The sequence below is a fragment of the Rhopalosiphum padi genome, chromosome 2, assembly GCF_020882245.1.
Source record: "Rhopalosiphum padi isolate XX-2018 chromosome 2, ASM2088224v1, whole genome shotgun sequence".
Taxonomy (NCBI): domain Eukaryota; kingdom Metazoa; phylum Arthropoda; class Insecta; order Hemiptera; family Aphididae; genus Rhopalosiphum; species Rhopalosiphum padi.
Window position 1 is genome coordinate 91241909 of NC_083598.1, and position 22225 is coordinate 91264133.

At 25.8% G+C, this 22225-nt stretch overlaps 2 protein-coding genes across 7 annotated transcripts; both read right to left on the reverse strand.

Moving 5' to 3' along the window:
* Positions 1-276: 276 nt before the first annotated feature.
* LOC132921937 (Bardet-Biedl syndrome 7 protein homolog) lies at positions 277-6019 on the reverse strand. 5 transcript variants are annotated; one of them, XM_060985192.1, is made up of 16 exons: positions 5530-5880; positions 5343-5466; positions 5159-5273; positions 4838-4967; positions 4569-4765; positions 4311-4488; positions 4155-4239; positions 3981-4089; positions 3660-3774; positions 3424-3579; positions 2648-2844; positions 2270-2440; positions 2088-2197; positions 1795-2025; positions 1568-1728; positions 277-871 (listed from the first exon to the last, which is right to left on the reverse strand). In XM_060985192.1, the coding sequence occupies exons 1-15, from the start codon at positions 5635-5637 to the stop codon at positions 1592-1594; spliced, it is 2163 nt and encodes a 720-aa protein (XP_060841175.1). In that variant the 5' UTR covers positions 5638-5880; the 3' UTR covers positions 277-871; positions 1568-1591. The 5 variants fall into 5 exon arrangements, with proteins under 5 accessions (XP_060841175.1, XP_060841176.1, XP_060841177.1 ...); XM_060985193.1 differs by lacking the exon at positions 277-871 and adding an exon at positions 5898-6019 and having other exon boundaries at positions 1552-1728; positions 5530-5623; XM_060985194.1 differs by lacking the exon at positions 277-871 and adding an exon at positions 5898-5993 and having other exon boundaries at positions 1552-1728; positions 5530-5603.
* A 986-nt stretch (positions 6020-7005) lies between these two features.
* LOC132921938 (GDP-D-glucose phosphorylase 1) lies at positions 7006-10862 on the reverse strand. 2 transcript variants are annotated; one of them, XM_060985196.1, is made up of 6 exons: positions 10465-10862; positions 9677-9827; positions 7799-7946; positions 7626-7728; positions 7242-7345; positions 7006-7151 (listed from the first exon to the last, which is right to left on the reverse strand). In XM_060985196.1, exons 1-6 carry the CDS (start codon positions 10648-10650, stop codon positions 7136-7138), a joined length of 708 nt encoding a protein of 235 aa, XP_060841179.1. In that variant the 5' UTR covers positions 10651-10862; the 3' UTR covers positions 7006-7135. The 2 variants fall into 2 exon arrangements, with proteins under 2 accessions (XP_060841179.1, XP_060841180.1); XM_060985197.1 differs by lacking the exon at positions 7006-7151 and having other exon boundaries at positions 7238-7345.
* Between the last annotated feature and the right edge of the window lie 11363 nt (positions 10863-22225).

Consider the following 22225-nt stretch of genomic DNA (forward strand, 5'->3'; position numbering starts at 1 on the left):
GAAGTAGGTATTAATGTCACAAATAACAACAGTTAAAAATAATTATAAAACGTTGAGTGTGAATATCGACGAAATTAGAAATTAAATGACGTTCTTAAAAAATATTAAATAATATATATATTACATTGATACGTATTATTTATGCATATATAAATACGTATGCTACAATTGTTATAATCTTCCGTTTAGAAAACCTTTAAAAATCAATTGAAAATACAACGCACAAAAAACACAGATTAAAATCCTCGAAAGAAATATATGTATATACTATAAACATATATTATTATTATTTATTTACAATGTACAAAATATAAATTATACTACATTTTTATTTAACACGTTTGAATGTATGAGAACTAAGAAGTAATGAAAAACGCAAATCATTGGGATGGATCTTTCACATACAGTTTTTATATTGGCCTGACCGTACTTCGACATGAGTGTCGCCCACAGCATTTATGGGTAAATGTTACGACAAGAACCCATCGAATGTTCATTATAGACAACTCGTCGTAGAACCAGCATTTATTTCTTATATCCTGATCAAATAAACCCATGTCGCCCACTGTGCAAGGTCCATCGACTCCGTCATCGGCACCTATATCGTTAAACCCATCTTCTCCTCCGACACTAACAGTACCAATGGTTCAAAAGCCGCTTAAATCGACATCACCTCCATCACTAACGATAACACTATGACAGTCAGTAAGTTGTTAAGCTCTTTTCCTACAGGTACCGGACAGAATACGATAACACCAAAAAACATATAGCTAAATTCCAATTATAACTGTGAGAAAAGTCGGGAAACGTTCTTCGATAGAATGATGTCGAACGACGTTATTAATACGCGGCTCTCAATGCATGTCTGTAGCTAGAAGAAATTTAAAATTAATCAATAAAGTTAATTTTTATAAATAAAACTATATAGGTAATTAATTAAATAAATTATGTAGCATTATTGCACTAAATCTTATAGTAATATCGTAATATATTTTAAGTCTAAGCTTGTAGGATTCACTGATTATTCTTGTGCCAAAATATATGTTAGAAAAAAAGACGATCCCAATTCGGCAACGTCGCATAAAAAAAAGGTAAAAACGATCACAATCTACTTCGGGAAAAGGTACTTTCGCAATTATTGTGTATCCTCCAGATCTAAATAGACCCTTTCGCCTTTTGATTTTGAACTAGTGTAAACTAGGGTTACCAACCAGAGCTGCATTCCGTAAAAACGAATTGCCTATTTGCGTCCCACTAATTGTTGGGTACCTAATATAATTTTTTTTCGTTTTAAACTTTAAAAGAGTTCTCCGTGATATGCCGAAACAAAATCCTTAAATAAGTCCATCTTCAAAAGCCGAATTTTTAATAATCCCTTCTTATTACACATCTAGTATTCTAATACAATAAAGAAATCACTACTCTAAATTTAAAATTGATACGTTTTGTCGTTTTTGACTTTTTGAGATGGATGAACAATTAATGAGGAAATGGTATTTGACTGATATATTATACATAGGTATATATAGATTTATCATTTATGCATAATAATTAATTTATGTATTACTTTATTAAATTAATTAGGGAACATTTAAAGTTCAAACATGCTAATTAATGAATCCAATGTATTGCTTGTCTGTAGAGCTTCTTGTAAATCCTCTCGTGAGTTAGGCTTCACATTTAACCCTTTCAATTTGTGCCAATCGTCAAACAATGCCAACATAATAGCTAAATCAGTAAAAATTTAAATAATAAAATTTAAATTTAAAAATTAATTTCATTTAATTATCACACCTTGTAAACGCTGCATGCGTGATGGTCTCTGAGATGCTTCTTTTTTTAATTTGTCTTCATTGGAAATCATCAGTAAATACTCTTTTGTGAGTGATTCTCCATTTGTATTAGGATTGACTGATAGTTGTTTTATAGCATTAATAAGCTTCAATGTTTTGTCATTTTTTATGTCAGTTTTCAATTTAGAAACAATTGCATCAATCATCAATATTAAACTACCTTCTGATATTTCTGTATACAATAAACATGTGTCGATGAACCATAAATTATATTGAGTAATCCAATATACAAACCGTAAGTCATGTCCAATTTAATATTTTTCCTTGTAGCATCTCTACTGAAGTTGTCCTTGAGGATTGCAATCGCAGTAATATTGTCAGTCTTTATGTTTATTGATCCTCGACTAAAATAATGATAAAAGAGTAATATTATTTAATCTAGGTTAATGGTACTTAAACATGATTAAATAAACTACCTATAAGCACACAATAAAACTGTATCTAATATTATTGATTCAAAAGAATATTCTAAGTTTTCTTGAGAAGCTGGTTTTTCAGGAAAACCTGGCAAGCAGTTTGAAATCCACAAATGAGCTTCTGAAAGACTAAATCCACCAGATAGTGTCAAAAAACTCTGAGGTTGATAGCTGAAAATAATATATTTTTTTAAATATTTTAATGGCACCAGTATTTAACCAAAACCAAACATATTTTATCTCTTATATATATATATATATTTAACTTAACAAAATTAATAATTATAATTTTAGTAGCCATATCTTTTTACAAAGAAGTGTTTAGAATAATACATTTTTTAAATAAAAATGAAGATACCTAATATTTGTACAACTTACACTATATTTTTTTTAGTTCTTTGATGATATAAAAGTGGCTTGATAGGAAATTTACAGACTTGACAACATTTAGGTTGTAATAAAGGTGTAATATAAGCAGTTAAAATTCCATGATCACCTTCGTGTGACCACATTTTCAATTCTAATTTTGTCGTGTTTAATTGACATCTGTATGTAATCAATAATTTATTACTGTCCTAAAAAAAAATTTAATATGAATGAAAAATATATTAATAACAATATTTATTTTTAATAGTGTTAATTTGGCACTGAGGAGTCTAGCTTACAAAATCCCAAACACTTTATTTTTAGATGGGGCCTTCATTTAATTTGTTTAAAATTTTTAATTTAAATTTTGAAAATTAAACATTATTGAAATAAAACTACTTTTAATAATATAATAAGAACATTTGAGTGGAAATTGGCTATAAATAACAGTATAGAAATTGATAAAAAAAAAATGAATAAAAATATGACCAACTTATTAAATCTTTTAAAACAACCTATTTTTGGTTATTAAGAGTTATACCTATACATTTTTAAATACATACTGAATAAGTAAATATATTAACATATCTTTAAAATACAATAACTATATAAATTACAAAAAAACAAAAATTTTTGAAATGGTATTTTTATAAATTGGAAATACATAGTTAAAAACGGTTTTTCAATTTATTTAGTACACTTACATTTATTCATATTTAGCAATTATTAATTTTATTTGTTGCACTCTCATCTATAATTAAATAAATACATAATATAAACTACTATACCTCTTCTTTACATTTACTCTTGCTTACAACTGCGTTATTATTATTTTCAACATCAATCAAATTAATTAAACAATTGCATTGCAATAAAACATTATCAATAGTGGCTTCTAATTCAATTATTAAATGATAAATTAAGTTTTCTGAATCTAAAAACATCTATGGAAAAAAATTAAACATTTTTCATTTACCTATACTTCATTAACTACTTTTTTTGAAAAATTATATATTATACTTACAGAATTCTTAATAGCTAAATAAGGTAAAACAGAGGGTCTTGAACTTTTTTGGGTGAATTCCAAATATTTATTTCTTTCTATAGCAACTTGTCTTTCCAGATCACTTACTTCAGTCCTGCAATATTTAGATTCAAATCACATATTAACTAAATTATGGTTTATATAATAAATATTATAGGAGGAACAAGCTAATATAAAATTTTTTAATAAATGTACATAATATACATTACATAAATAGTGCCAATAAATAAACTACCTATAAATTATGTGTATTTAAAAGTTATTGTTAATTTAACAAAAGTTGAAACATAACATGCTTACCTTATATCTAATATTTTTTGTTTTTCATCATTTAAAATTATGTTTGATGATTCCAATACAATTTCTTTATCAATATGTTGATCAACAAAAGTTAATCCAAAAAGCCAACCTAAAATAAATTATACAGAAATCATTATTTAAGTATTATGTTTTGGTTAGTTAATTTAACTTAACCTGTAAAAGTTGTGACAACAATTTCTGGAATACCAAAACTTCTTATAGCTCCACCTTGAATTGAAGTTATACTTTCTGAACAACTCTTAAATAATATTAATTATTATAATAAATGCATTGACAGTAGCTTAAAATTAAAATATCTTTAAAAATTACATATTTATATTTTTCAATAGGAACAGAATGTGATTCTAATGAATAAACCTCAACCGATCCACTCTGGCGCCCAATTAAAAGATGATCTTCTCCGTTAAATTCATAACAATCAATACATGTTATGGCTCCTTGTTTTGATTGAGTTATAAGTTCCCAAAGTATACTAGTAGAAGCATTTCTAATAAGTAAATAATAAATTAATTTAAATTTTATTACTAATATAATATAATGTTATCAGCATTTAAAATTAAAATATACTTTTCTATTTTAAGAAGTACAACATGCCCGCTTTGAAGTCCCACTAATAATTCATTTCCATATGAACCACCATTGTTTTTCATTAAATGCAAACAAATTGGTTCTGATGACAAATAAAATATTTCTTTCACAGTTGAACCTTCAAGTATTCTAATACATAAATCAGCACATGCTAGAATAGGCATTACACCTTGCATCTAAATAATTATTTATACTTAGATAACAAAAAATTTTAAAAAGTTATAATGATAAATTATAGTTTACTTTACCTTTATTACATCTAATGTTATAATGCTATTAATTACTTCTGGACATAAATAAGTGCTAATATCTTTGCAATCATTAAAGTGGTTAAATATATGTTTCCCCGATACCAAAAGTTCATTCCCAGTAACATACCTAAAACATTTTTTTTTTATTTTAAATTCATTAAAATTAGTAATTAATTTGCAGATGATAATTAATTTGAAATTTCTTAACAAGTATATTTTATGGATTATAATTTATAATACATTTAACATAACAATTTATTTAGTTAATTAGATCTCAATAAACAAATTATACATCAGTTATTTTCAGATTTCACTCACATGCATTTAATTGATTCCAATAATCCAGTATCAAAACTAAGAAACATTCGACCTTTTTTAGTATATCCGCGAACAGATGTACCCATTGACAAAAATATTTTATCTTGAACAGTACCTTGGAAGGTATTATTTATCCGGATTAATAATCATAAATTTCAATTGAACTATTAAATTAATTAGATACCAAGAGTTCCTCCTAAACAAACTTCAGTTATTTTTTCTAAAGGTAGTGTTTTAAATAACATGTTAATTTTTCCTTTGCGGATTTGAAACATTTGAACAATTCCTTCTTGATCGCCAACAATGATCTACATTTTATGTCAAAATGAATAGTAAAAATAAATTATATATATTTTTCTATAGTATATTACTTTTTGTGTCTTCTTTTCAGCTTCATCATTTTGAGAAATTGGCAAAACTTTCATACAATTAGAAGAAACCATGCCTAACAATGTGTAATCTAGTCTATAAAGCTCCATGTTTAATTTATTATAGTATTATATAAATTAAAATATTTTTAAAAAACTAGTTGGCTAATAATCCAAGTAATAACAACATTAAGTGGGTTACTATGGCAATACAATTGTAAACACTTATAGTAAGGAGTGAAAATTTATCTCTTAATTTCACTGAAAAAGTGAAAACTATTGTACGAGTAACAAATTAAACTAGATTTTTAATAAAAATTAAAACAAATTGGTAATTTAACATAACTTTTATTTTTAAGCTTTTAACTTACTTCATAAGTTTAAGTACAAATTTTTTATGTCATTTTCAATTAATAAAAATGAAGATTCTGTAACATCTGTAAGAATTTTGGTCACACTATTTTCCGTTACCTCAGAAAACTCAGATTTATCTGAAACAAAATATAACTTATATCATGACTGATTGAATAAATAAAATAATTTTAAGACTATACAATGTTTTTAGGTGTGTTTCAGTTAAAACTATTGATGACCAATAGGTAAGATCGGACATGGATTAATACTATTATTAATAGTAACCATAGCAACTAGTTGCATAACACTATTTAATATTCATTTTAACAGGAATCTTGGTAAAACAATTATCAATACATATTATTTCTTAAAATATAATATTTTGGTTCTATAATTAAGTTTTATCTAACAAAGTGGTTACACAATAAGAGTTAATTATATTTTAATAATTTATACAAATTATTAACTAAAAAAGTACAAAACTTTAAAATAATTTCTATATTACCTTTAAATACCAAGTGCCCAAACAATTCACAAGTTGCTGGAGAAAATTTATCCATACGTTTATCTCCTAGAAAACATATATTTACATTTAACAATAATTTCATATAAATAAAGAAATTCAAAAAACTAATCATATGAAAACAATAAAGGTTTTAAAATTCTGATACTTAAATGTATTTTAAATAGATAATTAGTCTTAAATAATTAAATTAGTTGCTCATATTAATATTAAATATTTTTCTAGTATGCTATGTATATTTTAATTATTATTAAAAATGTATTATTATTATAGAAGAATAGAACTGGTAGAAACTTAAAATTTATCTTAGGTTAACATTTTAAAGTTAAGAATATAAATGAAAATGTCTTCTTAATTTTTGGATCCTAGGACAAAGATTAAAAATAATCTAAAATTTTTATATAAATAGTTTGACTAAGAAGATGAGGATATAAAATAATATTTGCCTTATAATATGATTTATATTTTAATTTAAAATTAACAAATCAAGTTAATAACTTCAACTATTATTAATTTATTCAAGATAATAATTAGGAATTTTAATATTTGTAAATAAGAAGTAGTACCATATAAATGAAAGTCTTATGTAAATAAAATTCACCTGATGAAAGTCTTGCCCAAATAAAAACTCTTACACAGTTTCTTGAATTATTAAAATCGCCAGTATTTAAATCTTTAGCTAGTGCTCGAGTTATAAAGATGTTATGAGAAATATCTTTTTGCTGAAGGTAATTAATCATGATAAAAACTGTTCTAAAAGCCATAAATAATGTTATTATTTAATACTTACAAAAAAATAATTAATTAATTTTATACAAGCACTAAAATATAAATTTACTTGACGAAATTGGACAGCAAGTCACCACTTTTAAGTACAAATACAAATCCTTTGGAAGGAAAATCTATAATCTTATGACAAGGACCACTAAAATGTTCTATGTCCTGTAAAATATTAAATAACATATATTTATTGACTAAAATTATTCAATACATTATGACACAATTTTTTTTTAAATTATAGTTTAGTTTGGAAAATTGTATGATAAAAAACATTTAAATAAATTTAATAATATACATTCTACAAAATTTAACTAAGTGTTTAAATTAAAATATATTTTAATGAAATAATGATTTTTAATTTACAAACATTTTACTGAATGTTTATTTTATGTAAACTATTTACATTTTTAATATTTATAAAATATATTTTGTTTTCACTTACACAATACTCAAGGTACATTTTATATTGTAAGTAATACAAATGTAAATGAAGATGGTTCACTGAAGCAAAAGCACATAAACTATTAAATCCAACGCGTATTGCCCTGTAAATGTTTAGTATGGTGTATATAGTTTAATATAATTATTATAAAATTATAAGAAATAGTAACTTACGGAGATGCACTTAGCAGTAACAATTGAATTGCAATATTTAAACTATATTCATTAATAACTTGTGGTAGTTTACTATTGATTTTTGGTAAAATTAATGAATGAAAATCTCCCAAAGGACTTGTATTTATTGCTAAGATATCATCTGTATCTAAATAAATCACATAATATCGTATTTAAAATGAATCATTCTGAAAATACTTTTACAGTTATAATTTTAATTTTATTATTAATTCAATAAAAAAATAAAATATTTTTACTTGATATAACTATATAAGTAACCTAATTTATATTAATTTTTCCATGATATAAAATACATTGATGATTGATGATTCTATACCAGCAGTTCCCAACCTTTTTAGTTGTGCGGACCACCAATTTTGTAAAAAAAAATCCTTAAGACCCATAAATAGCACACCTACATACGTTTATATATATAATATAAGTAAATATATGTAAATATGAAAAAAATGACAAATAACAGATATTAATAATAAACATGTACAAACTACGTCAGATAAAAGTGATGAAACTATATTAATAAAATTGTTCAATAGTATTAATTATATAATTATGGTACTTGTGTAATATGCTACATACCATAGTTATTTTTATTTCATTTCATTTTAATTTGGGAAAGTAAATTTGAATAATAAATAACAGTTATATAAAATTATAACTAAATAGCAATTATGATAACTGATTCACCAAGACTCACAATAACTTACTTTTAGATATTTTTTATATTATTCTATGTTGTATTGTTGTGTCTGTGTTGTGTTCCCATATGTGTTTTTCATTGCAAGTTTTACCTTGTATTTTTTTAATCAAAATAATTCAATGAATAAATCAATGCGATATTTGTATGGGCATTTAATACCTAATTATGAAACATGTGTTAACTGTCTTCAAGAGAGAAACTTGCTAACAGAACTTGGTAGTTGTTCTAAATTAATAGATGATGTTATTTGTGGAGGTACGTTGAAACTTGAAAGTATATGGTAAAGTTTATTCATATTAAAGTTTTTTGTAGGTAGCATTTTACGGAAGATAGCATACTGCACGAGTACCATAATTATTATTGATAAAATATTATTTTAACCAAAAATACAGACGTTAATAATATTAATATAAAATGATTCATAGCCCAGTTCCACGCTGTTCACAAGTGGGCTGCGGCCCATGAATTGGGAACCGCTGTTCTACATGTAATAAATTTAATAACAACTATAATAGTATCAAATTTCTAAGTTTTAAAAAATTATATGAAAATGATAACTTTTAATTTAATCATCCTAACCTAAACATTTTTTATTTAAATTAATTAAATATTCTTTACAGATAGTATTTCATTAATTTAATTACTTTCTTTTTAATTTATTACCTATTGATTGAAATAATTATTCTTTAAACCAATAACTAATAACATATTACATTAAAGATCTTATATAATAATTATATGGTTTAAGAAAAGATGATCACAACTATTTATTTAAACTTTATGGGTAAAATCTGTTACATAAATAAATGCACAATATTCACATACCGGGCAATATCACGATTGTAATCTGATGATTGTATATTTGTATCAACTACCAAGCCTAACTAACAACAAAACAGAGTAGAAGCAATGGCACAACCAGAAAAATACCCTATATGTGGGCCCTCCCCTTTAAATCAGTTTTGAATATATTTATATCGAATAATAAATTTTATTTGGCCTTAATGCAAATAATAATAATAATAATATTTAATAATAAATTTCAAAACCAAATATATTTTATGGAGCTTCTCTCTTAGAAAATATTGGTCGCATTACTAAACTTAAGTATTAGTCAATTTAACAATGGCATAATATATGAAATAAGCCGCTTTACTTACCAGAAGAATTATTACTTGATAAATTATTAAATTTGAATAAATATTCTCCTGGATTAACTTTGGTAAAATTGAACAAATTGTCATTAAAAGGTTCTAATACACTTGTAAATATGTTTGGTTTACGACGTTTAGTACCTCTATCGATGTTCAGCTGTAATAACAAAATATAATGTAATAATAATTTATTAGAACTTAAGTTATTAATAAGAAAGTATAATAAATTTATGGTAAAGACCATAGACTCTATACCAGCGGTTCCCAATCTGTGCACCGTGGTGCCCTAGGGGCACCACAAGCACTTTCTAAGGGCACCGTGGTCTACGTAAAATTAGTTATCAATGAGTATTTTTTTGTTCAGTCTTTCTTGTTATTCACAGCAGGGCACTGTGGCTAAATTGGATCCAAAAACGGCAAAGTGGAAAAAAAAAGTTTGGGAACCGCTGCTCTATACTATAGAGTAAGGATCGGAAAATGGCGAACTCAATCTCATTCTATATTATGAGAATATTATTTAGTAAAATTTTTCTTATAATCGCAGAATTCTTTAAATTGTAGATATTATAGGTATATCAAAATAAGTTTATTTAGTATTTAATAAGAATTTAGTATACTTGCATAAGCTTTTCTAACTTGTTTATAGTGAGTTTTAGAATCAAATATAAAGCATTGCTGTACAATGGCAGAATTTCTTTTTCTAGACCTCATTTATTTTATTAGATTAATTATATAGATTTCAATAAAAATACTTTCCAATCTTTGGTGGATACAAAGAATTTAAATTAACTTACAACTGCAAGAAACCCATACTTTCCAGGCAATACAATCACATTTTCTTCTTTATATTTGTACCTAAATAGCCCTTCATCTTCCTTTTCTCTCCACAGTATTTTCAAAGATTCATCAAATTTCGAATAAACAGACAATGATTTCCATGATGTTGTAAATATTAAATCTTTGTCGTCGTAACAAAACATATCTTGATTAATAGATTTTTATCAGGTGTCTAGATGGGATTTTAGTTAACAAAATTTCAAATTTGACGTTCACGTTATTACTCTAAATTTTAATTAATATTTTATACTTGACTATTAAATTTTTTATTTTTTATCATATGGAATATGGATACTTCTATTATAACTATTAATTTAATATTATCTAGAAATGAAAAAAAATTCAAAGAAGAGTTGATTAATGATTATAAAATATAAACTCCGGTCAGCATGCGTTCGACGATTGTTATCATTAAATAGACCATGTGATATGAAAATAACAGCTGTTGCCAAATAATTATTTACTGTTTCAAAATAATAAATAAATAAAGTCATTTTAAAATTTAGGATTACTTTTGATGAGCAAATTAAGAATACCTATACTTACGTATACCGTATATGACTTACGACCACTCTTATGTTTACTTTTTATTTCTTTAAACAATATTAATAATTTTATACAATTTAAAAAATCTGACAAGACAAGTAGAGGTAACTGCTCTGCTGTATATAGTAAAATATGTTATGTACACCTTGATCTTGTTATTGAATAATTGCCTGTTTTGGAACTTGGATGTGTTAAATTTGAATTTAATAATAAATCGTTATTTACGATGAGAAATAATTCTGAGTGGATACATCAACCAATAATTTTTAGGTTCTATATTTATAATCTATAAATAATTCACAATTTTGATGAATTTCGTGAATATTTTAAATTCATGCCTTTTAAAAATATTAATATGTCTGTAGGTAGGTACCTACATTTGACTTTTATTAAATGTATTCACTATTCCTGTATAATAAAAGCCTATAGGCTATGAAAAATCTTTTCCGCTATTAAATTTTTAAACATTAATTAGATATAAAAATAACACATTTTACACATTTAATTAATTTAAACTAGGTATACAAAATAGTTTGTGAATTTTTTCGAAAAATGTCATCATCATTTTAAATTCAACCTTTATACTTTTTAATTAGGTACTGTAAGAAAAACCTAGGAGGAATCTTGTATTAAGTGTTCAGGAACTGCTGCGGGTGGTTATACACAACCGCGGCTGGGCTGATCGAGAAGAAGCGAACATCTGACAAACAAAACTCTCCACACCAGCGGAAAAACGCGTTTTGCAGGAGTTAGTGGACGCAGTACCCTGATAGCCAAGGAGCCGGAAACGGTAACCTGCAAGTCGTCAGGGCCACTCTCCGCACCAGCCGAGGAGTCGGAAACGGTAGAAAAAGCCTTTCTACGCAGAAAGTTTCAGGCACCGAAGGAAAAAAGGAAGGCCCAAGAGCCATTGGTTAGCCAGCAATACCGGCTAGCCAAGAAACCCGTGCCGACTTCGAACCCGGAGGCCATTTGGTCGAAAACCCATCCTGCCGAAACCCATCTCGCCGAAGCATAAAATGAATTTTGTTTCGTTAAAATATTAATTGTATTTTTTTATTCAAATAAAATCGAGACATCATAAAAAATAAATTAAATAATTTAAGCATTTAACTATGTATATACAACAACATTTTAGTAAAAACAATTAATAAATCATTTTATAATATATAATGAAATATTTGAAATATTGAATTGAAATATTTTTTTATTATTTGATTAAGAGGACGTGTCACCCCAGAAAAATATGCCGTAAAAACATGTTTTCGTACTTCCAATAATACGGCTTACTGAAGGGTTTTACGTGAAAAACACCTATTATGAAATTTGTAGAGGAGAATTTTATCTAGAATCGTATAGAGCCTGATTTTCGATATTTTTATTAATTATTGAAATAATTAAAACAATAAATAGTAAAAAAAACCATAAAATTCATTGTGAAATATTGGACGATTGAAAAAAGATATCAAAAATTGGGCTCTATACGATTCTAGATAAAATTCTCCTCTACATTTTTTATTATAGGTGTTTTTGCTTTATAACCGTTCAGTAAGCCGTATTATTGGAAGTACGAAACCATGTTTTACGGTAAAAAAAAGTATAATTACGCTCGGACATGTGCTGCGCTCAAACATAATTACAAAGCATTAAATAAAATAATAAAAATTACCTACACTTTTAAGTTTAGCTTATGGTGGTGAAGGGAGTAACAGTGCACACAATTTTTCAATAACTTATTATAATATAATAATATTAAATAAACAAACGCTGTATAATAAAAAGAGAGAGAAGAAAAAAAATAAAAATAAAAAAGACTATATTTTATTACTTTTAATAAACACTGTCTTAATTCACTAAATAAAACATCATTGATACATTTTTTGATGTTTATAAAAAAAATAATCTTTTTTACATGTATCGGAAAAGAGTTAAAATTTACAGGACTTAATAAACTTTTGACCAAAATTTGTATTAGTTTAATATACAAATACTATAATACTATACTACTATACGCAGGGCCGTATTTAAATATCGTATTTTTTTCTTTTTGATATACTAATAAAAAAATTTAGCCATCCAAAAAATCTTTAAAATTGAATACAAGGTTTATTATAAGTTGTTCATATCGTAATAAAAAAATCAAAATCAGAAATCGTTAGTCACAATTTTTGTTTATAAGCATTTTAAGTTCAAATATTTATTAAAAAAATGAAAAATGTAAAATATGTTCTCTCTATGTATAAGTATATCAAAACCAAAGAACTAGAGTGTATGTTTCCAAATTTAGAAATAGTTATACATATGTATCTAGAGATAGTAGATGCAACAGTTTCAAACTGCTCAGGTGAAAGGACTTTTCCATTCTTAAAAGAATAAAATCCATTGAATTCATTAGCAGTATTTACTATTTATAAATTTAACATTGAAGCAGAATTTCGGGTGAAAAAATTAAATTTTAGTGATACTATTAACACATTTTCTCATCAAAAAACAAGAAAAATAAAAGTTTAAATATTAGTTTATGTTTATATTAATTATTTTACAATAATAAAAAATACATTTTGTTTAACTTGGTGTTTTACTTGTTTGTACATATTTAGGTAACTCGAACATATTATCGATATGATCAATAAACCTAAAATATTATTTTATTATTTATTCAAGTATCAAGTAGAGTAAGAATGAGTTATTAATTGAAAAAATTAAAAAATGTACCTATACAATATATTTTAACAATGTCCAAAAGGGTTAGTAAAATAAGGGTACCAAACTTTGTACAGCCTATGAGCACTAGCTGTAGATCTAAATCCAGGCCTAACTACTAATTCAAGTTATTTGGAAACGACGAAAGCTCTCACTATTATAGTTATTTCTTATATTATCAGTAATATCATCTATTAAGGTATAATATTTATTAGGTACTAAACTACTATGTGTGTCCGAACTAATTATTAAACGTAAAAAGTAAAAAGTAAAATAAAATAGTATTGAATATTATTGTGTCTGATCTATCCGGTCTCTGATTATCTGGTGTTGTAATAGTATGTCGTTCAAGATATAAAAATAAACGACCTTCGTGGAGTTTTTTTTTCTTCGATTTTGCTATAAACTTTACTATTGGATGAGATATGCTTCAATAAATAGCTTGCCGTGTATATGTATACTAATATAATATGCCAAATAAAGTGAAAAATACATTTATACAAAACTTTGTCAAGATTTTATAGATTTCAAGTGAATAGACCATTTTTTATAATAGAGAAAATTTGAATGGCCACAAATAAATAAATACATTTCTAAAATTTAAATTGTATAAAAAATGTATTGGCTTATTCCTGAGTATTATGAGTTATGGCTTATGGTCACCAACAATTAGGGTCAATAGGGAACGTCTCTAGTGTCCGTACTCTGTATCCACCTTAATAGTTCGAAGACTGTTATTCATTTTTAAAATTTAAACTAAATTAAACATAATACTGTAGACTGTTAGACCGTAGATCTAAAATCTATTATCGTTCCACTATTGGTTGCTAAAATTAAATAGGAAATTTAGCCAAAGATTAATATATAATGTATATTATAGACTTAAATTGTGTACAATGTACATGATCATCTGTATCTAAGATTGCAAGTATATATATTTAATCTATTATAGAGCTAATTGTATGTATAATAATTAATAATTAATAAATAATAGATACCCAAGTTAGATTATATATATATTGTAAAGTGTAATTATTAAATAATATTATAATAGATAAGTATATCACGTATTACAATAATACTCTCGCTGTCTTATTATGTTACGCATAAAACCATCTAAAAATCTATTTAAAGGATAAATGTATACATATTATAATTTCTAATAACTATATTATGATTCTTTGAAATAAAAATAAAAATTCCAAAAGGAACCTAACTACACACAATTTCTTGTAAAATGTTTTTAAGTAAGGTCATTTGTATAATAATTCAAATTTAAATTCATGGGCAATTAATATTTGTATTTGTATACAATTTTCGTTGTACTATACTCAGTACTCACATGGTAAATAGATAAGTATACTAGTATTTTTACTGTACCCATCTATAATATTATGCATTATCTGTCATACATTTTAGAAAATAATAGCCAATAAGACATATATAATGTCGGTAAGTTGTTGGTACTATAAACCAGGTACCTATTCGGTAGTCTAGCTTTATGCTTAAACAGGACAATTCTTTTATCAAACAACAGTCATTATTTTAAAATTTTTGTTTAAATAGATTTAGTCTATTAATATTTTAGAAAATATTTCTTCACATAATATCTAGTCGAAATAAAACAACATTTTTTTGAAACAATTATATTTTTTGAAAGTATTTACTTCTTTGAATAATAACATACATATTTAATTTCATATTATGAAACAGCAAAATATTTTTTCAGAGTATTTTAATCCATAAGAATGGCAATTCGGATGAAGAATTTACGAGTTATAAGTATTTAAAGTTTAGGTGAGTGAAGTGGAAAGGTACCCATACTCTGCACCTCGTACACTGCAAAATGTTGATAAACTACTTCGCAACTCCGATTATCTAAACTTTAAACACTTATTTCAACTAAAAAAAATATAAAAATATTTTTTTCAAAAACTTTAATAAATTTTGAAATAATGAGAGTTGTTCAATAAAAATATTACTCAGTATATAATAGTATATAGAGTATAACCCATACATAATATATTCATTTATACACCTAATATAGTGTATTGAATATTGATATGAGTATATAATTGCATAGTAGTACAAGTAGGTATAATAATATGCATTTTATTAAAAATAAAATAATTACAGAAGATATAAGGATATTGATTTACTTTTAACTCATATGAACGTAAATTATGTCAGACAACTAACTCGAGATGTTGTGGTCAGTCGACTGATGGTCACGAAAATATTTTTGTTTAGATTAATTGTGAAAAATTCAACCAGTTTGATCGGTATAATTAACAATTATTATTTTGTTTTTATGAATCATCTTTCAATCAAAATAATATAATTTAACAACAGTTATTTTATATTACTTGAATTTTTAAGATTTTATAAAAACAACAAAATATCAATATACAATGTACATAGGATCCTATTGACGTGTATTTTTAATGAAAAACATTAGTGTTATTGTAAAGACTGATGACATGATATAATTATAATAATATAATGATTTGTTATCATACGCATACATTACACAATATTAGACAGTGACCAGATTAATTAGTAATCAAAATATTTTAATTAATCTCCTACTTACATAATAAATTATGGGAATATAATAAAAATGATGAATTCATTTTTTTTTTAATTAGGTACATTATTTTAAATTATGCAAAGTAAATCTGTGTATGAATGTATTACAATTGAATATAAGTACAATTTTTATTACTCAATGGTTTCGATGATATGAAAGTGGTGTATTTGAGGAAGGGTATGAGGATAGATCTTCCTGATTTTTTTTTTAGTTTCTGAGCGGAGCTATGAATGCATTGATTTTACAATTTGGTTTTACTTTTGATGTGTTTATATATACCTATCAATAGTTGAAATAATGCTTAAATTGCTTTAACTTTAATGGTGATTTCTAAATGCAAATCGGATCTAATTTTTACGTTAGAGAGGTGTAAAAATGTCTACTTAATACTTTTCAAAATAACCGGAAAAAACAACGCAAAACAAATATTTAAAAAAAATCGATTTTGGTTTTTTTTTTTGTAATACTCAAAAACGAATAACCATAGATACATGAAATTTTTATTTTAAAATTTAAAAAGCTATTATGTGAATAAATGTATAATAAACAATAATCAATTAAATAATAACTTTTATATTTTAAAAGTTGAATAATATCATCAAAAAGTAAGTTTTGGTCAGACAAGGATATCAAAGATGATGATTATTAATTGTTATGGTCTTATGGATATAATAAAACATAACACTATAGAAAATATAAATTCTACATAGCGTTACTAGTGATAAATTAAATGTCTGTAGATTTACTTTTTCTTAAACTCCGTTAAACTGCACACATTTTGAACACAATTATTTTGATGTTTTATATAATATATACCAAATATAAAATACAAGTCTAAAATTATATCTTAACTATTTTTTTTTTTTATAACAAATGGTAAAAATATGATAGTTTTCAGCCAATCAACTCAAATATATTCAATATTTATAGATTTAACAGTCAAAAGTAAGTAGGTAATAAAAAATAACCTATACATTTACACATTTTGCTGGATTTATTGAAGAACATTTTTGGGATTTGCTTAAGGGTCATCCGTTTAAGACCTTTGATTTTATATAGTAGATATATTTATTAATAAATTTATTTGAATGATTTTGACCAAATTTAAATACAAGTCTATGACATTCAATAATACCTATTTTATTTTATATAATCAATGGAAACTTTAAACACACAAAAGAATATTTAATTTCCATTTGTCGAAACAAAATAATATTTAATTTATTGTAAGTTGTTCAAATATAGGTACAGAAAAAGCATGAATGTTCTTATGTGCATAGCTATATATAATCAAAAATCACTCTACTGATTTTGATGAAAGTTTTGGAGATCGTTTCTAGAGATATTAGGAAATTTTAAAGATTAATTTGAACCATGTTTGAAAATATACCAAGTGCTATATACAAACTACCACAAGTGAATTGCCCATCTCGATAGAATTAGTTCACAAAACATGGTAGCTATAGGTACATGGATGCTGATTTATCCGTATACATTAAAACCAAAATGCACAGATATAGTGCCGTATTTAATGTTTGTTAATTTTTTCTCGGGCGAAGTCAGATTGTTAGTGTATAATATTATTTGTCAAAATATTTTCTTTTTTCTTTAGTATTCTTGTTTTTTATAGTTATGGGCCGTGTGTGCGAGCTGACTATGTTTTATGTGGTGTATCAATCCAGTAAACATTCAAATACTAATACAGTATAATAATAAACATGAAATGCAGAGGCGTGCCTAATGCCTAGGGGAGGTGTTCACCCCCCCCCCCCGAAAAATACAAATAATTATTAATACAAGTTGTACATAATATAATATATATGCGGGACTTGATTAGGCTAGGTTCACATGGACATAGTGTCTTTGCATCATTATCGTGTTATCGTAAAATACGCGCATTGTTTCGTGTCATGTGAGCGACACCTATATAGGAAATATAGTAAAAATATTGACCCCCGCTCCACCCGAAAAAAATTTCTAGGCACACCCCTGATGAAATGATATCGAAATAGTATCATTCTACTAGGCCTTCTGTACAGGGAGAATTGGAAAACAGTTGGGGTGTTATCGTCGCGCTATAAGGCATGTCCCACATTTCATATTTTTTTTTATAATTAATCGTTATAATAATTTAACATCGTGTAATCGACCACCGCAAACTCGTTATCGTAGTTGGTTTTTAATTATTTATAGTATGATATTGTCTAAATATTCTAAATATAATATAAGTACCAATAATAATGTAATTATACCTGATTTTTTTTTTACGTTTCCCCGACCTAATGACTCACGCCTTGAAGAGTTTTTTCATCTTTTTTTTATTACTTTCCATAATATGATCAATGGCAATGTCATTGGTATTTTGAAAATGTATGATTTATTAAAAAAAATGTGATCAAAGTACATTAATTATATTTATATACTAAATGTAAAGCCCAGACTTAAGAAAACTGGATGAATATACCTAACTTCAATTAAAGAAGGTTCAAGGTAAAAATTAGACTAATTCAATAATATATTATTTTGTAATATTCTAGCTTCTCGACATGAATATTTTATACATCTCAAAAACAAATTTCCAATTATTCAATAAATTAGTAAATATAATGCATCAGGATTTTTCTGCATTTTTATTAAGTTTTAATAAAAAAATGTTACAACTAGAAATTATTAATCCAATTTCGTATAGTGTAATTTTTACATCTTTATAGCTACCTAAAAAAAAAATACATAGTTTTAAAATATATATTATCAAGAACCGTTTTATTATTTCGGTATTAAATCGAAACCTTATTTAATAGCTTTAAGAACTGTAACCATATCCAAAATAAAAAAATGTTTAGTCCCTGCAAGTTAAAAGTCATTTTCAAACACTGATAAAAAATAAATCAATGTAAGTTACTTTTTCCAATTAAATATAAAAGAAAGAAATATTTATTCCATCTATCTGTAATATTATGTATATAAATTATAAAGTATGTTTCTGCCATAAAAGAATGATGTAATAATGACTATTGAAAAATTCAGTATACCTATTATTTATATTCTTTAAAGCATATAATTGTAGACTGCAATTTGTGATGGACCTCAGCTATAAGAAAAACAAATAAATAATATATTTTTTAAATTCCAAAAATATGTTTTTTTCGATTTAAAAACACTAAAAATTATTGATAGTTACTTTTCTTAAAACTTGTTAATGCCCATTGCTCAGCCTTGAAGAACTAGACGCACGCTCTTATCGGTGAAGGCGCAAGCAGCTCACATTGTGTCCCCGAGATCCCGACCGCACATCGATCTCTCCGATAAATTTCACATCTCAAATTAAATAACTATAATAAAATATTGTCAGTAGACCTGAATTTATAAATGTAAAATATAATATTTATATGTTATAACTTAAAAGTTTTAACAATGCGTTATCACCCGATACAGCAATGGAATAATGTTCATAAATATACCTAATATGTATAATTTTATATTTAATAAGGGAAAATTTAAAATCTGTGTTTCAGCATAATAAACAAATAAGATAATTTTTATCTAATCCAACCTAACTGAAAATTGCGTATTCTATAATTTTATTATTAAAATTATTAAGTGAAAGTTCAGTTTCACTACGCCTTGGTAATAAAACATTAAACCGGCCTCTGAAAATTACCGAAGGTAATGTTGTTCCATTATTCAGGCGTGACTAAATTTATATTTTTGGTTATCAAATAAATACTAAGCTCATAAAAAAGATACTATTTCCACCATTAATCAACTATCTTTTATTAATAAAATCAACATAGATGACATATTGACATTGCCATGATACTCAAAGAACATGCTACTTCGTTTTCCAATTATATTGGCACAACTATCATGGAACAGCATTCGTTCGTTCAAAATACAACGCCATTCCCAAGTTGGCTAAGTTTTTAAGGGCCAGGTCAATATCTTATGCTATAATCCTATAGATAGCTATTGTAAAGGGTACACAAATACAATGCTTTTTTAGTTTTTTGAATGAAAACATTATCGAACCTATTAACCTTATTATACTTCTGACATCCAATGAACCTCTCCAATCATTTACGTTCATTAGAAAAATAATCGAGCAAGACTTAGTGTTGATTTTAAGGTTAGATAGGTACTATTAATCCATATAATTATGTATGGTGCATGGAAGTTCACACTTGATTCCTACTTTTAAAGGACCAAGTTGTCAGGTTACAAAAATGTCAGCGTCACCCTAAAATAAGCTTTTTTACAAATAAAGACAAAGATAGTGAAGAACATAGATACACACAAACAATGTTTTGAGTATCATCGTATCGCACACTTACATTTAGTGAATGTATTGATTCCACAAATTTAAAAAAAATTGACACAATATTGCAACGCGTAAGGGCATAGATTGGTTTTCATGACGACATTGCTGTCATCGGATGCAACTTCAAATCTGACCATATATAGATATCACGCTTATGTTCCGATGTCAATATTCTCCTTAATCAAAATATACCCTACTAAACTTGACATTTTCAAGCGTGAAGTTACTTTTGTGGCTTTACTTACGATAGCAAAGGCATACATCTACACCCTCTTATAATCTCTACGACTTCAACCTAATCCCAGTGATTCCACAAATTTTAAAGAGAAGTGATAATTTCTTACAAGTATGAGCATAATGTTATTGATATTTAAGTATTGATCGATATCAGGGGTGGGCAACTAGCGGCCCGCGAATCTTTTTTATCTGGCCCGCGATACATTTTCAAATTACATCATACAATTTCAAAGTCAATCGTCTATACTCTATGCTACGTTTATGCTAAATTTAAAATGCATATTTTGAATGACCTTTTTTTTGCTCTCTATACTCTGGCCTGCTAAGTTTTAATTTTCTAAAAATTGGCCCTTTAATAACTTCCAGTTGCCCATCCCTGATCTATATATTATGTTAATTTATATAAATACAAGTTAAATGTATTATATTAACTATTCAAATTCCTGTGATTCTGTCTTAAAATCGGTATTATCTTGCCTCAGATAATATAAATACAACTTAAAAAACGAGCCGGTTAGAAATCTATTATAACTATAATAAATTGTATAAACCATGAAAGGCCACACTCCACGCGCTTCTCTGAGGTCAGTAAGGTAATATGGTCAATTTTTTCTGCCTGGCGCTTGTTCGGTTTTGTCACTGTCATTAATTGTTAATTATTTGCGATCTCTATTATTATTAGGTATTATTGATAATACTTTTAACGTGTAATCGTGTTTGCATTTAAAAAAAAAACGTAATGAGTTACCTATTGTTATAATTTGTTAACTGAATAACCGAATAATAGGAAAATATCATAAACGTATTAAATTTATTTTATTCATTAAATGTGTTCCATTTGACCATTTGTAATATTTTTTCCCCGATTTTTTTTATCAAATAATAATTAAAATAAGTCACTGTGAATATTCCAAAAACGAATTTAAAATCTTACTTATATTGGTAATTACTAATTATATACATGTATATTGTCTCTTATTATTATATTACGTTGATCTGCTTGTATAAAGGAAAAAATATTACCTGCTAATATTTCATACCAAATAAATTATTTGTATATCATAATAAACGTCAAACTGAATTCATCGTATCATCGAAATGATAATATTTGCAATTTTAATTAGATTTATTTATACACCGACATGTAGTTATTTAATTAAATCTGATAAAAATAATAATTTATATTTATAAAAAACGAACAATTTTTTTTTTACCTCCCTCCCTACATACCCATCGACCATTATCTGATTTTTTGTCAATTGTTCGAACCTTAACTCACGCGGCTGTGCAATAAATATATATTATTATAACAAACTAATACTCC